This window comes from Mandrillus leucophaeus, unplaced genomic scaffold, assembly GCF_000951045.1.
Source record: "Mandrillus leucophaeus isolate KB7577 unplaced genomic scaffold, Mleu.le_1.0 Scaffold542, whole genome shotgun sequence".
Lineage (NCBI taxonomy): Eukaryota > Metazoa > Chordata > Mammalia > Primates > Cercopithecidae > Mandrillus > Mandrillus leucophaeus.
In genome coordinates, this window is record NW_012105831.1 from 116,566 (window position 1) to 135,881 (window position 19,316).

General features: G+C 38.9%; 1 protein-coding gene across 1 annotated transcript in view; it reads left to right on the forward strand.

The window, feature by feature from the left end:
- TGS1 (trimethylguanosine synthase 1) overlaps positions 1 to 19,316 on the forward strand; it is a 63,444-nt gene that overhangs the window by 19,394 nt on the left and 24,734 nt on the right. Inside the window, exons 2-8 of the mRNA XM_011997559.1 lie at positions 359 to 423; positions 3,318 to 3,490; positions 3,832 to 4,660; positions 7,775 to 7,892; positions 10,173 to 10,259; positions 13,425 to 13,599; positions 16,376 to 16,682. Of these exons, the coding sequence (XP_011852949.1) occupies positions 359 to 423; positions 3,318 to 3,490; positions 3,832 to 4,660; positions 7,775 to 7,892; positions 10,173 to 10,259; positions 13,425 to 13,599; positions 16,376 to 16,682 (1,754 nt within the window). The remainder of the gene's footprint in view (positions 1 to 358; positions 424 to 3,317; positions 3,491 to 3,831; positions 4,661 to 7,774; positions 7,893 to 10,172; positions 10,260 to 13,424; positions 13,600 to 16,375; positions 16,683 to 19,316) is intronic.

Consider the following 19,316-nt stretch of genomic DNA (forward strand, 5'->3'; position numbering starts at 1 on the left):
AGGCTGGTCTCAAACTCCTGACCTCAGGTGATCTGCCCACCTCAGCCTCCCAAAGTGCTGGGATTACAGGTGTGAGCCACCGTGCCTGGCCTTAATTTTAGTAACTAGTAGTTATAGTAATAAATGCTACCATGTGTTAAGCATTGTGCTAAATATTTTAATATACTGTCAGTCCTTACGGCAGCTCCATGAGAAATGTATTATTGCCTCTACATTGTAAGTGAGGAAAATGTGTTAGCAGATTGCTTTTCTGTTTCATAAGCTTTTTATTAATTAATCTGTGATGGCTTGAGATTTCTTTCCCTCTAAACTTATGGCTTAATTCATTTCAATATGAACTGCTTAATCTGCTTTGCAGGGATCGAAAATTATACAATTTGGGATTAAAAGGCTATTACATCAGAGACAGTGACAACAATTCAGGTAATATAGTATAAAATTATATAATCCTTTTTTGCTGAAATTAGCCATAATGTGTTTATTTATGTATAATTTGTTATAATATTGTATTGATTTGTTAGCACAAAATATAAATGCCAAATAATTCTGTAATCAGACAATTTTTATTTTCTTTTATAACGTGGTTCTGGAATCTCTGTGAAAGCAGATCTTTTATTTTTCTATAGCTCCTGTGATGACAGTGCAGCCTCTTTTGCCCTGTGCAGTGTTCCTTCCTGAGTTGCCGCCATTAGATATGAGCAACCTGGAATTTAAAGCTTTGAAAAGTAGAGAATATGTGGTTTCTGGCTAGATGTGGTGGCTTATGCTTGTAATCCCAGCATTTTGGGAGGCCAAGGCAAGCTGATCACTTGAGGTCAGGAGTACAAAACCAGCCTGGACAACATGGTAAAACCCCCGTCTCTACTAAAAATACAAAAATTATCCAGGTATGGTGGTGGGCAACTATAATCCCAGCTACTCAGGAGGCTGAAGCAAGAGAATCCCTTGAACCCAGGAGTCAGAGTTGGCAGTGAGCTGAGATCGTGCCACTGCACTCTAGCCTGGGCAACAGAGCAAGACTCCATCTCCAATTTAGAATATGTAAATTCTAATCATAATACTAATCAGAAGTGTATTATGGAGGTAAATGCTGCAGGATAAAAATTCCAGGTGAACATCTGTAGTCTTTTGCCTGAAGTAAAGAGACTGTCATCTTGGTTAACTTTCCCAAATAACAGATACAATTTATACTGTACATTGAGGCTCACTTTGGTCTCTCAAACTTCCCTACTGCGTTTGTCCTTCCACATAGGCCTGTTGTGTTTCTAGACACAGAGAAAATTACAGCATGGAGTTAGAAGCCAAAGTCAGCCCAAGTACAGTGTCATAGTTACCTTTGGAAATCCTTTAACTCTCATGGTGATGGAACAAATTACTGTTTCTTCAGTTGATCACTGGATGGAATGTTCGGTTTGTTTTTCAGTGCTATGCTATACAAATAAAGTTCCTATAACACTAGTCTCCTCAAGCATAAGAAAATACGCATACTATGAAAGGAACGTAAAACTTAGTTTACTCATCTTCTCCATTTTGCTGTCTCCTGAGCTTTCGTAAGTATATTGAATGGAGTAGCGAGTGGAATCCCCTTCATTATTTAGAAAGGTATCTTTCTCCCTCTTGTAGTAGAATTTGCACACATGAGATTTCTCTTTATCTGTCTTCATTTTGGCTGTGTCGGATTTACTGTTCTGTTGCCTGAGATCATCAAGCTGGAGTGCAGCCCGATGCTAATTGAGTATGCTAATATATAAAATGATTTTTGTTATCTAAATTTTAAACAGTTAATAGAGCACTTGAGTGGCATATGTTCCATTAATGGTATAACTACTGTTAGATAACCATATTAGGGTAAAGTAAAACTTACTTTGTTGTAATAAATGGTTTTTCTATAAGAATTAGAGTCAGAGGGCTTGAAAAAAATATTCGAGTTCAGTGGATTTCAAACGTTTCTCTTTTTTTAGAGAGAGAGAGAGGGTCTTGCTCTGTTGCCCATGTGGCGATTGCTTAAGCATTCCTCTCGCCTCAGCCTCCCAAGTAGCAGGGACTATGGGTGTCACCACACCAGGGTAGTTTTGTTTTTGTTTTTTGTTTTTTTTGTAGAAACAGGGTCTCGCTGTGTTGCTCAGACTTGTCTCAAACTCCTGGCCTCAAGCAGCCTCTCAAAATGCTGAGATTAGAGCCATAAGCCACTGTGCCCAGCTCCAGGATTTCAAACTTCTGATAGCAGGATCCTTTCATTAAATCAGCTCTTCCACAGAATCCCAGAACCTAAGTCCCAGATGTATTGAAGTGTCTGTGAGGGTCATGAAGACATAATTCTCACCTGCTCTTGCTAACACCTCCTAAAATAACTTCACAAATCATTATTTTTAAATTCACTGACTTTGTTCAGTAATTTTGCAGGTAAAGAATGTGAACATATAAATATTTTCTCCACAGACCAGGGTTACATGGCCTGTTCTGTCTTCCTTCCATCCTCAGGATTTTGCACAGTGCCCAACGTAGAGCAGATGCTCAATAAGCGTAAGTTAAATGGGCAGCTGGATGAATAGTGGCAGGCAGAGCCCAACAAGAAATTGTCTCTTGATTCTTCATTGGCTTTTTTTGTTACTAGTCCATCAATTGGTTTTTTTTGTTTTGTTTTTTATTTTGTTTTGAGACCGAGTCTCACTCTCTCACCCAGGCTGGGGTATAGTGGCACGATCTTGACTCACTGCAACCTCCGTCTCCCAGGTTCGAGCAATTATCCTGCCTCAGCCTCCCGAGTAGCTGGGATTACAGGCACCTGCTACCATACCCAGCTGATGTTTGTGTTTTTGGTAGAAACAGGTTTTCACCATGTTGGCCAGGCTAATCTCAAACTCCTGACCTCAAGTGATCTGCTTGCCTCAGCCTCCCAAAGCACTGGGATTACAGGCATGAGCCACCGTGCCCAGCATATCATCAGTTGTTTTTTGTTGGTTTGTTTTCTTTTTTTCCTTTAAAAATTGTAACTTTGCAGGCCAGGCAAGATGGCATGCAACTGTAATCCTAGCTCTTGTGAGGCTGAGGCAAGAGGACTGACTGAGCCCAGGAGTTCAGAGCTTTTTAGTGCTTTATGATCACACCTGCAAATAGCTGTTATACTCCAACCTGGGCAGTACTGTGGGACCCCCATCTCTAAAAAATAAAAAATAAATATTGTAACATTTGCCTACCTTTGTTTTGGGCAGGTCCTGTAATCAGTCACTCTGGATCTCAGGGTTTTTTTAAATGAAAATAAGAAAACCTGCCTCTTAAGTTTTCCTTAAAACTAAGCTAATAAATGCTATCTATAGGAGACCAGGCGACAGAAGAGGAGGAAGGTGGTTATTCTTGTGGTACTGTGGAATCACGTGACAACAAAGGCATATGCCTAGATGAAAGTGAGCTTGATTCTGAGGCTGAACTCATGAGAAGTATGGGATTGCCACTTCAATTTGGTAGGATATCTGCACATAAGAATTTTGAGGTAAATATTAATTTACTTTTATTCTCTCTCAGTTTTCTTTATAAAATATCGCAGGGAGTTACTTTTTATCAGATTAAATGCATTCACAATCAGCACTCTCTGCCTCTTTTTAAATGTATGTATTTATAAATTAACCAGAACTGCAAGTTGTAATATGTCTCACGTGTGACTCTTCCTCCTCTTGGAAACTTAGACAGTATGTCACTTGTTTGTGGAGCTGAAAGCCCATAGTGGGACTTTGAGAGTAGTTTGTTTAATTTAATGTCAAAATAGACTTGGATTCTGCTTTCTTGTATAGTTTATGAAGTACATTTTATATTCAAATTATTTATCTGATGTAGGTATCTATGAATACTAGAAATAAAGTTAAAATAAAAAAGAAAAAGAAGAAACATCAAAAGAAATACTTAGATGAAATTATGCAAGAATCTTGGAGAAAAGAATATGAAGAAGAACACATTTTGGCTTCAGATGATCCATCTTCAATTGAACAGGATGAGAACACCAGAATATGTGAACTTCAAAGCAAAAAAGATACTGAGACAGAAAATCTTCCTGTTGAAAACACATTATCTCCAAAGCTAGAAATTACAGAGAGATGGGAAAAGTATTGGAATGAATACGGAGGAGGACTATTGTGGCAGAGTTGGCAAGAAAAACATCCAGATCAAGCACTATCTTCTGAACCTTGGAACTTTCCTGATACAAAGGAAGAATGGGAGCAACATTATAGTCAACTTTATTGGTATTATTTGGAACAGTTTCAGTATTGGGAAGCTCAGGGTTGGACTTTTGATGCCTTGCAAAGCTGTGATACAGATACTTACACATCTAAAACAGAAGCTGACAACAAGAAAGATGAAAAATGCTTGAAAGTTGACTTAGTATCTTTTCCATCTTCACCTATTACAGTTGATAATGACAGCTCTGGTACAAGTGATAAGGATTGTAGTGAAATACTTGATGGAATTAGTAACATAAAACTAAATTCAGAGGAAGTAAAACAGAGCCAATTAGATTCCTCTACAAGTCATGATGGTCATCAACAGCTAAGTGAAGTTAGTAGCAGAAGAGAGTGCCCTGCTTCCGGCCAAAGTGAACCACATAATGGAGGAACCAATGAGGAAAGCAGCTCACCGGGGAATACAAGCACAGACCCACCAGCTCAGGGTAAGATTAACCAAGATTTATTCTGCCATGTAATGGTTAGCAAAATGAATTCATTCAGCAAAATAACTACTAATCCTTTATTGTAGAGTTCAGTAATACCAACTACATTTCATATAGTAATGAAATGATTTAATCCATTCTATTTTCATATCACAAGTTGTTACCCTTTTCTGTTAATAAGAATATTTGCATACAGTTCTCAAAAACATCATTCCTTCTTGTACTTTGGTGGCTAATGAAAACGTGGAATCTCTTGAGAAATCTAATTTAGAGTGAGCTTGGAACTTTTAGTTTTTCAGAGCAAATGAGTTTATAAGAGGCATGTTAGAAAGCAATTGAGAACGTACATTTGACATTAGGCAAATGTCTTATGAGTCATAGTGGAATTCATGTAGGACAAGCAAAGTCTTGCTGTGAAAAAAGATCTCAGTGGGGCCCAGAATTAATTTATAACTGGAATAATTTCAGGATTCTCATCAATAAAATATCCAGGATAAGGAACTTGGTTGATTCCTGAATAACTGATCAAAAAAAAAAAAAAAAAAGGCTCGTTGTGCAAACTGGTGCCACTCAGGACTAGAGAATGCCAATGAGAAGTGCTTTGAAAGGAGTTAATCGGAGTAGGGTGGGATGAGAATGTTTACTTTGCATTGCTGTAAAGGAATACCTGAGACTGAGGAATGTATAAAGAAAAGAGGTTTATTTTGGCTCACAGTTTTGCAGGCTGCACAGGAAGCATAGCCTCAGCATCAACTCCTGGTGAGGGCCCCAGGAACCTTCCAATTATGGCAGAAGGTGAAAGCGAAATAGGCATGCCACATGGCAAGAGAGACAGCAAGAGAGAGGGGGGAAGTCCCAGGCTCTTGTTAGCAATCAGATATTGCAGTAGCTCATTACCATGGGGAGGCACTAAGCCATTCATGAAGGATCTGCTCCATGACCCAAACACTTCCCACCAGACCCCACTTCCAACATTAGGGATCACATTTAAATATGAGGTTTAGAGGGGACAATCATCCAAACCATATCAGTGTTCTTACTAAGGAGAGGGTTCTGCCAATTAACAGCACCAGGAATATGAGAGAGGAGGAAATTTCTGTGACATCTGCCTATCCTGAAGTTTTGGCATCCTGATGTTACATGCTGAGGACATCTAGTGTAGAGGAACTTTCTTCTCAGCCTTACTTCTTTGTGAAACAAATGGTTTTGACCTTTTACTTAACCATCAGATTTGCTTTGCTTATCTCAGATTGCTGATAATACTTCATCCAGCTGAGAGTTTCTAAAGAGCTCTGCCAACTTGCTTTTTTCTCTGTATTCTTAGATTCTTATAGTGGAGCTTACCTCAGCATAATATTCTCATAATATTCTCATTCCTTTCTATTTAGGTGATATATTTTCACCTTTTTTTTAATTTTTTTTTTAAGATGGAGTCTTACTCTGTCGCCCAGGCTGGAGTGCGGTGGCATGAACTCAGCACACTGCAAGGTCCACCTCCGGGCTCAAGCAGTTCTCCAGCCTCAGCCTCCCGAGTAGCTGGGACTACAGGTGTGTGCCACCACTTCCAGTTAATTTTTTTTTTTTTTTTTTTTTGATACAGGGTTTCACCATGCTGGTCAGTCTGCTCTCAAACTCCTGACCTCAGGTGACCCTCCCACCTCAGCCTCCCAAAGTGCATAGGCGTGAGCCACCATGCACAGCCATCCTTTTTTATTTGAAGATTTTATATTAATATTCTGATACTCTTCTATACTCTCCTGATACCTTTCTGTACATATTTTGACCATAAAGTTTATAATATACACATGGGGCATTGTTTTGGCCTCTGACTTACTGTCTCATTTACCCTCTTTGGTTCTCCTCCCTCATCTGCCCGCTTTTTTCTTTGCCAAACACAGTAATTCTCACAGTCTCTGCCTTCTGTTGCCTGTTCCCTTACTTATGTTTATAGATTGTCCATTTCTGTAATAATTCCAGTTTGTCTGCCATCAGGATGAATATGAGGGTTTTAGATTTTGATTTGTTTTAGATCCTCCCGTGAGTTCAAAATTTAAGGTATAGGTTATGCTTCTATGTAAGTATGTTTTCTACTCTTTGTGGTTGGTGCTTTTCTGAAAAGAGTCAAAGCTTCCCACTGTCTACCCTGCAGACATCTTTTTCCTCCTGGTCTCAGCTACCCGCTTTCTTCCAGTCTCACAAGATAGAGAACAAAGACAGATTTGTGCCTCAGTTTTTGTCACCATAAGTTAAAGAACTCTTCTTAAAGATAGTATTGTCTTTGTTACTCTCATTACTAATGTTACTTTCATACTATATTAAAGGCAAATGAAGAGAAATTCTTCTTAATCAATGTGATAATGCCCCCTTTATAGTCATTTCAATTAAAATTCCATAAGAATGTGACTGCTAACAGCTACACAAAGGCAGCTTTGTGGGTTAATTTGTGTAGATTTGGGCAGTTATGAAGTAGTTTTAGTTTGTTGTTTTTTTTTTAAGTAGTTAGATCATGAACATTTTAAAACCTGTTAAAAACTTTAGACAAATTAAATTTAATAGAGTTTAATTGAGCAAAGAACGATTCTCGAATCAGGCAGCTCCCGGAACCAGAATAGGTTCAGAGCAACTCCAGGGTTGCCACATGATTGGAATAACATTTATAGACAAAGAAAGAAAAATGATGTACAGAAGGCGGAAGTGAGGTACAGAAACAGCTAGATTGGTTACAGCCCAGTTTTTGCCTAACTTGAACACCATTTGAACAGTTGGCTGCCTGTGATTAGCCAAAACTGTGCTTGGTACAAGAGTAGGTTAGTCTTTTTATACAACCAATTAGGTTACAGTTCACTATGTGTGGAGAAACCTTTAAGCTGAGCTTAAAATGTGTACATGGACAGCTTTAGGCTAAATTTAATTTAACAAACCTTATAGTTAGGATTTTTAAAATGCTCAGACGCTGCATGTAGACACACAAACAGGTAGATGTGACCTGGTACTTTGATGCACATGTACAGTTCATTGCAGAAAAGGTGCTAAAATATTTTGATTGGCTTTGCAAATAGCAGAAAAGTTGTCAAACCAAGTGGGAAAACCTATGCAATATTTCTGCCTCTTTAGATTCACAGAAGTCTTCAGGAACAAACACAAGCAAAGTCAGACCACATGCCAGTGGTACTGATGGAGATGAAAGTGAGGAAGATCCACCTGAGCATAAGCCAGGCAAACTGAAGAGGAGGTAAGTTGCATGAGACCCCTCTCACCAGAGCGTGTTAGAGTAAGCATTTGTATCCGTAAGCAAGTGGTTATTAAATGATTGTTATGTTCACAACACTGGTAATCATGTAAGAAGAGGCAGGGTCTACTGGTAAGATTCTGAGCCTTTGGACCTAGACCTGTGGTCAGAGCCAAACTCTGCCACTCAGAAACTCTGAGTACATTTCCTTCTTTTTTTTTTTTTTAAGACACAGTCTCGCTTTATCGCTCAGGCTGCAGTACATGGCACGATCATAGCTCACTATGATCTTGAACTCCTCAGCTCAATTGAACTTGAACTTCTCACTTCAGTTGATCCTTCTGCCTTGAGTAGCTGGGACTATAGGCGTGTGCCACCACTCCTCGTTAGTTTTTAAAAATTTTTTGTAGAGACAGGGTCTCGCTGTATTGCCCAGGCTGATGTCAAACTCCTGGCCTCAAGTGATCCACTTGCCTTGACCTTCCAAAGCACTGGGATTACAGGTGTGAGCCACCACACCTGGCCTAAGTACATTTCTTAATTTCTCATCTATAAGATTGGACTGATGCCTTTTTTGTGATCGTTGGGTGGACAGGAGCTAGCATATAATATGTCTGACACTTAGTAGCTATCAATGGATCATAACTTTTAACTAATAATTAGATTCATATCCTCTCTCTCTCACCAGTTCTAATGTTTTTCAAGTCTGGATATATCTTATCCCAGATTTGTATTGCTGAAAAAGACCTCAAGGTCATGCTTTCATTGTATAGATAGGAACACTGAGGCAAATAGGAGTATCTTTCTTGTTCAGTTTCTTCATAGCAATGGCAGCTCTAAAGCCAGAGCCCAGACCAACTACTCAAAGCAGTGCAATTTCTATTTACCACTGTGAAAGTTGTAAGAGTCAAAACAGAGTCACTTGTGTCAAACACTGGTAAAATGTCGCCAGGGAAGGCCATGAAAGACTCTCATGCACTATTTGCCTGATAACAGGAACTGTCACAAGAAATTTTTCCAAGCCAAAACATCACACAAGAACAGATAGCTGCTTATACAGGAACATGTGCCTGACACAGTCTCACAAGCCCAATTCAAAACTACAGAGGCCTAACTGTAACTCTCAGATTGCAAGTTCCACCTAACAACCTCTGGCTCTCCTAATCAAAGCTCACCAGCTGTTTGTTGTAAGATGCTGCAAGTGCCAGTGAACTAACTTTCTAAACAACACGCGTGACCTCTTTCCTCAGTGAAACTCTAACCTTTTCCTTTCTTCTTTGGACATTTCATGAGGTCACCTCATTCTGTGCTTTGTCCCAAACTGCAGTTCTGTTTTTGTGTTTTATAACCAAATAAAAATTCTTTTTTTTTTGGTGTTCATCCCTACATTTTTTTCTTGGAGGTTTATACCACTTCTACACATAATTAAACAGGTAGAGAATAATGTAAGGTGGGATATAGTCAGATGCTAACGCTGTAAGTAACAAGGAAAGGATGAATCATTACTGAACTTGGAAGTTAGCTGGACACTTCATTTCTCTGACAGGATGTGAGGTGCTCCATGTAAGACGCTTGTACTCCAAATGGCTTCTGGAAAAATAAGCGTGCCTCTACTATGCTCCCTCTATATGGTAGACATTGCTTGTTAACTCCCCAGTTCCTGCTAGTTACTGAAGGCAAAGATCATGTGTGTTCAAAGAGCATAACTTATTTTTAAGGACAAACTTTGTAAGAATTATTTCTCACCATTTTCCTTTACTTGGAATTATGGCCAGCGGTAGTCACTGTTTGCTAAAAGATCTCTGGTAGGTGGATTCTCCAGGGTTAGCTAACATCACTTGAATCACAACGTTATTCTTTTTAATATTTTTTTTCTTTTAAAATTTTTTTGGATTGGATTGATACTTACCAAACCTTTCCTTGTTTGTTTTTAAGGGAAACCTCTGGAGAAATCACTTTGGGAGATTAATTTAAGGCTGCAGCTTTTACTGGTGTTTTTCCAAAGGAAAATTGAGAGATGATATTTGTACCATACCCAGGAATAGAAATCATTACTTGACATGGATTAAGACAGGAGTACTTACCCAAACACACTTGGGTACTTACCTCATTTGGAAAATTCTAATTATTCTTTTTTCTGGTTTCCTGGATCTGTAAACTATGGTTGATTATGGTGACGGGAAGTTTCATGTGTCGATTATATTGCCTTTTTTATATTTATCTGAACTGGTGGGCTCTGGTAGTAATGGCTGATCACTGTTTACCTTTTCTTTATTTGTTTAGCCATGAACTGGACATCGATGAAAACCCAGCTTCAGACTTTGATGACAGTGGTTCCCTTCTAGGATTCAAGTATGGCTCAGGACAAAAGTAATTATTCATAAAAGCTATTGTTTTCCCAAAGTCCTAACCACTTCAGCTATCTTAGAGCACTCTGATACTCAGATAACTAATAAATGATCATGTGTTGAGATGTTATCATTAAAGCACTTCTTGTTAGAATTGTGGTAGAGATATCCCTGTACATTTGGTGTGTTCATATGCTTTAACTCAGGTGCCCTTTATAGCAATCCAGTGTTGTTACTCCATTTCATAGATAAAGCAACTGTAGCTCACAGAGGCTTTGACTTGGTCAAGATCACATTATTTACTGGAGAGGGAATTTAGGCCCAGCTCTTGTGACTTCTAAGCATGGTTCTCTTCTCACCTAGTATCTCACGTGTGTACATGTGAAGACCATAGCAAACATGCCATGAAAAGTTGAAATCTGCAATAACCTGTTTTTATTATGAAAGAGTAAAATTAAAACAACCCAAATAACAAGTAAAAAGTAAAAAATATTTTGCTTCCAGTAATTCTCAGATGTAGGCAGTGTTTTAAAGAGTTTGGTACTTTGGGAGGCTGGGCAATATAGGGAGACCCCGTCTCTACAAAAAATTTAAAAATTAGCTGGGTTTAGTGGTGCATGCCTGTGTTTCCAGCTCCTTGGGAGGCTGAGATGGGAGGATCACTTGAGTCCGGGAGGTTGAGGGTGCTCTGAGCCATGATAATGCCACTGCACTCCAGCCTGGGTAACAGAGTGAGACTCTCAAAAAAAAAGAGTTTGGCATATGTCCCTCCAAATTTATTGTTGTGTGCTATGACTACATACAGGTACACACATTTTTTGTTTGTTGGTTTTGTTTTGTTTTTTGAGACAGTCTCACTCTGTCACCCAGGTTGCAGCACAGTGGCGTGATCTCTGCCCACTGTGACCTCCGCCTCCTGGGTTCAAGCGATTCTCCTGCCTCAGTCCCACAAGTAGCTGGGACTACAGGCATGCGCCACCATGCCCAGCTAATTTTTTTTTTTTTTTGTATTTTTAGTAGAGACGGGGTTACACCATATTGGCCAGGCTGGTCTCAAACTCCTGACCTCAGGTGATCTGCCCATCTCGGCCTCCCAAAGTGCTGGGATTACAGGCATGAGCCACTGCGCCTGGCCATGTACGCACATTTTGCTTCTCTTTGTGTGAAACAGAAAAATTAGATCATATTATAGATACTCTTCAGGTTGCTTTTCTCCCTCAACAATGTACCATGGACGCTTGTTGATAGAAACATTTAGCTAATTCTGTAAATGAGGGCTTTGTGTTTTATCAATTGCCCTAATAACATGTAAATTGTTTCCTAAGATCTAAGCATAATGCCTTAGAAGGTCCCTCCAGGTTATTACGTGTGCCTGCCTGCCTTCCTTAGCGTCTCACTCTGTAACACAGGATGGAGTGCAGTGCTGTTTTAAGTTTTTTCATAGAGATGGGGTCTTGCTGTGTTACCCAGGCTGGTCTTAAACTCTTGGCCTCAAGTGATCCTCCCATCTCAGCCTCCTAGAGTGCAGGGATTGCAGGCATGAGCCACCATTTATTCCTTCTTATTGCTGAATAGAATTCCAGTGTATGGATGTACCAAAATTTGTTCAACCATGCAACAATTGAAGGGCATTTGGATTATTTCTGGCATTTTGCTCTTACAAATAAAGTGGCAGTGCAGGTGCAATGGCTCACACCTGTAATCCCAGCCCTTGGGGAAGCTGAGGTGAGAAGATTGCCTGGAACCAGAGGTCAAGACCAGCCTAGGTAACATAGCAAGGCAGAAAATTAAAAAATAAAATGAAATTTCAAAAGTCAACAAAGCTGCTATGAACATTTGTGTATAGAAGACATAAGATGTCTCTGGGATTAAATGCCCAAGCATTAAATATAAAGGAACATGTTTGAATAAGTGGGTAATTGTGTTAGAACAACTAGAGATTTTATCGCACATGACGTGAAGACTAAACTGAGTAGGTAAGGCCTGATAAAGACAGCTTCCACCAGTAATCTAAACCATAACTGGGTTCTTTGATGTTTCTAAGGGTTGAGATTTCAGGTCCTACTTATCTATTTCATAAGTTGTGAAATACAGATACCTACACATTATGAAATCAGCAAGAAAGGGACATGAGGAATGCCTCAAAATTGAATTGAATTCAAATTAGTTCAGAAGTACATGTTGACTCTTACAGTTTCTAAAGATTATCAGTTTTTCTCCCTTAGGTATTTCAAAGCAATTATAGTTCCTATAATCAATAGTTCATATAATCATTAAAGGCTAGGATCATAAAGTTTAGCAATGTAAAAAGGTTCTTAAATTCCTGGCAGGATTTATTACTATGCACATGTAGTTTTATTGAGGAATCCTTGGGTTGATTTTGGTAGTATACTCTTGTAACGATCTATTTCTTTTCTTGCCTGAGATTTAACTTAACTACTCTTCTATTTAGAGCACCCAATTCTACTTAAAAGAGAAGGATAAAATATCCTGTTTTTTAAAAGAAGTTTATAATATGGCTACAAAGTAAGACCTGATGTTTAAACTCAAAGTATTCTGGATTTTATAAATACTAAAGTGTATGTGACACTCTTAAGTTCCTAACAGTTTGTAGGAGAGGGAGTTATTTGAGGCTTACTATAATCAAAGGAGGCTTCATAACAGATACATATCTTTTAGGACTGGAAAATTTCAGATGGTTAAATCAGACATTCTCTAATTATTTAGATACTAAGGTTTTGCTTCTTTTGTAAGCTCAGATTTAGATAATTCAAACACATTCAGAAATGTGTTAAAGAGCTTTGACATCACCCCACCTTGAGAATATTTATATTTCGCTAACAAGGGGTTAAGGTTTTATGTGTGTATATATATACACACACACACACACACACACACACACACAGTTTATTTATTGCAGTCTACTATGTAATTTATACTTTCTGCTCTATATTAGATATGTTGCGCTTCCCAACTTTGGTGTTACACATTTGCTTTAGAATTAACATAAAAGTTAGACCATCAACTCTTCTGCAAGTTGAACTTGATTTTCTCACTTTCATAATTTTAAAAAGGGAACTAAAATGGTGTAAAAATGAGTGAAAATGTTAGTTTCATTGTCTTTTCCTCTAAGGAAATATAATCCTGGAATTTAAGGTGTGAATCACTTGTTTTGATCTGGTCACAGATATGGTGGAATTCCAAATTTCAGTCATCGGCAGGTCAGATATTTAGAGAAGAATGTGAAGCATAAGTCTAAGTACCTGGACATGCGCAGACAAGTAAAGATGAAAAACAAACACATCTTCTTTACCAAAGAGTCAGAAAAACCATTTTTCAAGAAAAGCAAAACTCTGAGTAAGGTATGTATAAATTTTGTTGTATACTTGTAGATAGAATCATGTTTTGTAAGTTTGACCTCTTAAAATTGTTGTATTCAAATAGGAAGCGTGTTTCTACGCAGGTATCAAGGTACATAATTTTTTTTTTTTTGACTTGCTTCTTGAAGACATATATTATGTAAACTAAATCTGCAAAAAGGCAACTTGAAGTGGGGTGAAAAGGAAGTGTTTGAAAGCTGTAAAGTAGTAGTGTCTGACATGATTTTTAAAAAAGCAGCCGCTGGGTGTGGGGGACTCATGCCTGTAATCCCAGCACTTTGGGAGGCTGAGGTGGGTAGATCACCTGAGGTCGGGAGTACCAGACAAGCCTGACCAACATGGAGAAACCCCATCTCTACTAAAAATACAAAATTAGCCAGCATGGTGGCGCTTGCCTGTAATCCCAGCTACTTGGGAAGCTGAGGCAGGAGAATCGCCTGAACCCAGGAGGCGGAGGTTGTGGTGAGCCGAGGTGGCGCCATTGTACTCTAACCTGGGCAACAAGAGCAAAACTCCGTCTCAAACAAAAACACGCAACCTTGGCCGGGCATGGTGACTCACACCTGTAATCCCAGCACTTAGGGAGGCCAAGGCGGATGAATCACCTGAGGTCAGGAATTCAAGACCAGCCTGGCCAACATGGTGAAACCCCATCTCTGCTAAAAATACAAAAATTAGCCAGGCGTGGTGGCGAGCGCCTGTAATCCCAGCTACTCGGAAGGCTAGGCAGGAGAATCGCTTGAACCTGGGAGGCAGAGGTTGCAGTGAGCTGAGATCGCGCCATTGCACTCCAGCCTGGCTGACAGAGTAAGACTCCATCTCAAAAAACAAAAACACTGCCTTACCTATGTAGTAACAGACAAGAACAAGGGGCAATTTATCTTCTGTTTCAGGCTAGGTAGGTATATTAGTCTGTTCTCTGGCTGCTAATAAAGATATACCTAAGAGTGGATAATTTTTGATGGAAAGAGATTTAATTGACTCATAGTTCTGCAGGGCTGGGGAGGCCTCAGGAAACTTACAATTATGGTGGAAAGGGAAGCAAACAACTCCTTCTTCACATGGCAGCTAGAGAGAGAAATGAGTGCCCAGCAAAGGAGGAAGCACCTTATAAAACCATCAGATCTCATAAGAACTAACTCACCATCACAAGAAGAGGATGGGAGAAACCGCCCCCATAATTCAACCATCTCTACCTGATTCCCCCCACAACACGTGGGGATTATGGGAACTGTGATTCAAGATGAGATTTGGATGGAGACACAGCCAAACCATACTAGTAGGATCCTAATAGTCCAAATTCTGATACAGCTTAATATTATAAGCTTTAATTCTGAGTTCTTCCAGAAGTGATCAGTCAGTTTATACCTGTAACAAGTTCACCCTGATAGCATGAAACACAAGTCCAATTTATTGTTTGACATTATTACCTGAAATATTCATATTCCCTCTCTTGGACTTTGCTATATCTACCATCCAAGTACCTGGGAAACAACATTAGTTAGGAAATTGCTTTGTGTGATGAATTACCCTTCTTTATTCAAAGGGATAAAAAACGCTTTCTAATGAGCAGAACCTTGATGTCAGTCACATCTCCAGCAGCTCTTTGGGACAGTAGACCATAATCTTAGACTCCATGATGACTCTGTTTCTGTTGTCCGTTTTTAAGGCTAGTCAGATGACTCTGGTTTCCCCTCAAGAAACATTGTCCTCTCTAACTTAAGCGTACTTGTAAAATATGCTACATATATGTAACTGGTTTTATTTTGTATTACATTTCAGGTTGACTAGCTGCTGGTGATATTTTAATAAATACGTTAGTGGTGCTAGTTATATCTGAAACAGACTGCCTAGTATTAGTCCAGTCAGTGCCGTAGGACTTTCCATAATGTGTTGGATGTAATAGCCCCCATGCATTCATCTATAGATGAGTGCAGAAACATAGCTGCTAGGCATTGCTGAGGAAAAAAGGTATGTGACTGCTGTGTCTAACTTAGATACCTAATTTGTTTGTAGGCATATTCCCTTAGAGGAAGATTTTGGGTTGTTGCTCATCATGTCCACCACTTCCATTCTAATTTCCTCACTCTTAGAAAGGTCATGAAGACAAGATCGGAAGAATATTCATGTTACAGAAGATGCAGAGAAGTATATGATCTTATGCTGAGCCTTGTTCACATTTCAAAGAACAGACATTTGCTAGGACATATCTTACTAGCTCTACTGTTGCATTAAAAGGCAACTTTCATTTTTTTCCAAGATACACTGCTTCTATTCTTACAGAAAAATTGGCCCTAAAACTTTAGGGTTCATCTTTGATGCTAAATAACATTTACATAGATTGCAGCTTGAACATTGCAGAAAAGTCTATATAATTTGAAAAACTAAAATTAATGATTCAGTAGTAAGTAGGTACATTTGTAATGTAGCTGTTGCACACAGCACAGTTAAATTGTTAGGAATCCTTATGGAAAAGCCACTGGGACAATTTGGCTTTATCCTCTTAGTGTTTATTGATAGCAGGAAGTGTTTAATCTGATACTTTTTTCCTTTTAAAGAAAATTTTAATAAGGTCATAGGATGCCCAGATAACATTCTGATTAGGTCAGAATTACTTACTATTAGCTTATGTGATGCAGTCTATTTTTCAAAGCCAATAATTTTGACACAGCTTGTCAGTCAAGTCACAGATGGTAAAAGGTAGGAAGATTCTGTGTAGTTTGGAATTCCTGCTCATGATGTCATCTTAAAATTTAAGGTAGAAAAATTCCTCACATGGGTTAACAAACCAATGGATGAAGAAGCATCACAGGAATCGTCTTCTTATGACAATGTACACGACACTTCCACAAGTAGTGATTCAGAGGAACAAGACATGTCTGTTAAAAAAGGTGATGACCTGCTGGAGACTAGTAATCCAGAACCTGAACATTGTCAGACCGTATCTTCAGCTGGTGAACTTGAAACAGAAAACTGTGAAGGAGACAGCTTGGTAGCAACTGTTCCAGATGAGCAGGATTGTGTTGTTCAAGAAGTACCAGATTCCCTCCAGGCAGGAACTAAAGGTAACACTAAATATACTTCAACTTGCTAATGAATTTAGATAAATTTTTTTTCATTAATATGTTTTTTCTTAGTTTTCACTTGTGAATCTTCTGTACCTAAGGAGTCACTGCTATTTATTTTTAAGTGAGAGAAGTCATATTAAGTGCACATGTTCTAACTGGCTATGACTTAGCACCCACAGCACTCCTCACTCTTGGCTGAGCGAACATGATCAAGTTGAAAAGGAAAGACTGTTGGGAGCATTGTGCCTGCAGACCACTGTCTGCAGTTCAGCTTGGCCTCTGCTGCTACTCAGTTCCATGGGCTAAAGGTGACCATCCTTTGCCCTCTACACATGTGGTGAAGCTTTGGTTTACTTGTTCCTTTTTTTTTTTGGAGACAGGGTCTCATTCTGTCACCCGGGGTAGAGTGCAGTGGTGCGATCACAGCTCACTACGCCTTGACCCCCAGGGCTCAAGCAGTCCTCCCACCTCAGCTTGAGTAGCTGGGACTACATGCACATACCACCATGCCTGCCTAATTTTTTAATTTTTTTTGTAGAGATCCAGGGTCTCACTATATTGCTCAGGCTGGTTGCCAGAGGTTCAAGCAGTCCTCCCACCTTGGCCTCCAAAAGTGCTGGGATTACAGACATGAGCCACCGTGCTCGGACTGTTTTCCTTTTGATATTTTTTTATTTTGTGTGTGTGGTTGATGATGGTCATGTGTTTTTGATGACACATTAATTTAAAAAGTATTCAGAGTAGTTGGCTCTAATGAATGAACTGAGTAACATCTTCAATTTATGCACTTTTGTATTAGAATTTTTATAACAAAAGCTCTTACATAGTTTAATAATGGTATTATGAAACATATTTATTGTGATCATCATTTTTCTTAATTTATTACTATGGAAAATAACTTGAGTCTTGACTTTTTTTTTTCTTAGTGCAAGTGTGAGTGCGTGTGTATCTCTGATCTTTCTATCACTTATTTCTTTACATTCTAAACAGCATACATATAGTAGTTTACATTTCTTTTATTGTCAATGTTATAATAACTGATGTTCATATGACATTTGTAGGTTTCTGAAATGCTTTTATGTGCCTTATTCTCATTTAATCTGTAACGTAGCCCAAGGAAGTAGGTGGAATTATTTTCCCTTCTGGAAATACAGAAAGAAAAGCTGAGAGAAATATAAAAATTAACCCAAGTAAGTGGCATAGCTAGGACTCATTACCAGCTTCTCCGATTGCTAAGTCCCATTTTCCTGCACTACCCCACTTCCATAAACACCAGTTCTCATGATGTTGGTTGTTCTTACCTGGGGTAGTACCACCTTCATAGGGGCATTTGGAAGATGCTGGTTGTTAGAATGACATTAGAAATTCTGGCATTTAGTACTCAGTTACTTAATGTTAGGTCATGTACAAGATGGTCTTGCACAACAGAGAATTATTCCACCCACAATGTCATTATACTCCCTGTTGAGAAATAATCACTGTACTTTGCTATTGGTGACACTTTTGGGAATGGGAAGATCTGACCTTACTGACTCATGATGACATTTTTTACTATTTACAATGATAAGATAAATGTATTAGGACATAGCCCAATCCTTGAGGACCATTTGAGTGTGTAGTCTTATTCTTTGTTAGCCATCACCTCTTGTTTTTATACTTAACTCTGAAAAAAAGTCTCATCTGTCTATGTTGTTGCTTCTAATTTGCTGAGGACTGAAACCAAATAACCAAACTGATAAAAATTAATTAAGGAAAAAATCAGTCTCTGAATGAATGAGATCATTTTCTGTGGAATGGAGCTGGTGACCCTTGTTTCAGGTTCTCAGATGCCAGGTGACTTTGATGTGGCTGAGAGCTAGAGCCTAATCTAGTCCTTGATAGAAAGGAAATGTTTAGATTCTGTAATTCACCACATAAAGCAGTATCTTGGCTAACAGAAGTAATAACTTTTATGTCTATAGCAGTATTTCTACATATTTCCTATCATTGCTGTGAATTAAGTTGGTTAAATACCACTCACTAACTAATTCATTCTTTTTTTTTTTTGGAGACAGAGTCTTGCTCTGTCACCCAGGCTGGAGTACAATGGCACATTCTCAGTTCTCAGCTCACTGCAATATCCGCCTCCCAGGTTAAAGCAATTCTTCTGCCTCAGCCTCCCAAGTAGCTGGGATTACAGGCGCCTGCCACCGTGCCAGGCTAATTTCTTTTATTTTTTTTATTTTTTCAGTAGAGATGGGGTTTCACTATGTTGGTCAGGCTGGTCTCAAACTCCTGACCTCAGGTGATCCGCCTGCCTCGGCCTCCCAAAGTGCTGGGATTACAGATGTGAGCCACCGCGCTCTGCCCATTCATTCCTTTTATAGGAATTAATAATTGGAGCTTAAAGAGCCTCGGCTACTTTTCCAAGCTTACAAAGCCAATAAGTAGCAAAGTGCTGGCAGTGATTGAAACCAATGGCATTTCCATCAGGCTTTCCTGTTTCTCTGGGCGTGTCATTATATACATCTTCTGCTTGTAATTATTTGGTATGGCTTCATTTTTAGATAAACTCACCTGTGATACTAATTTTTTCTTAGCATCTATATTCTTTATTATTTTAGCTGAAGTTAAGAAGAAGAAGAAGAAGAA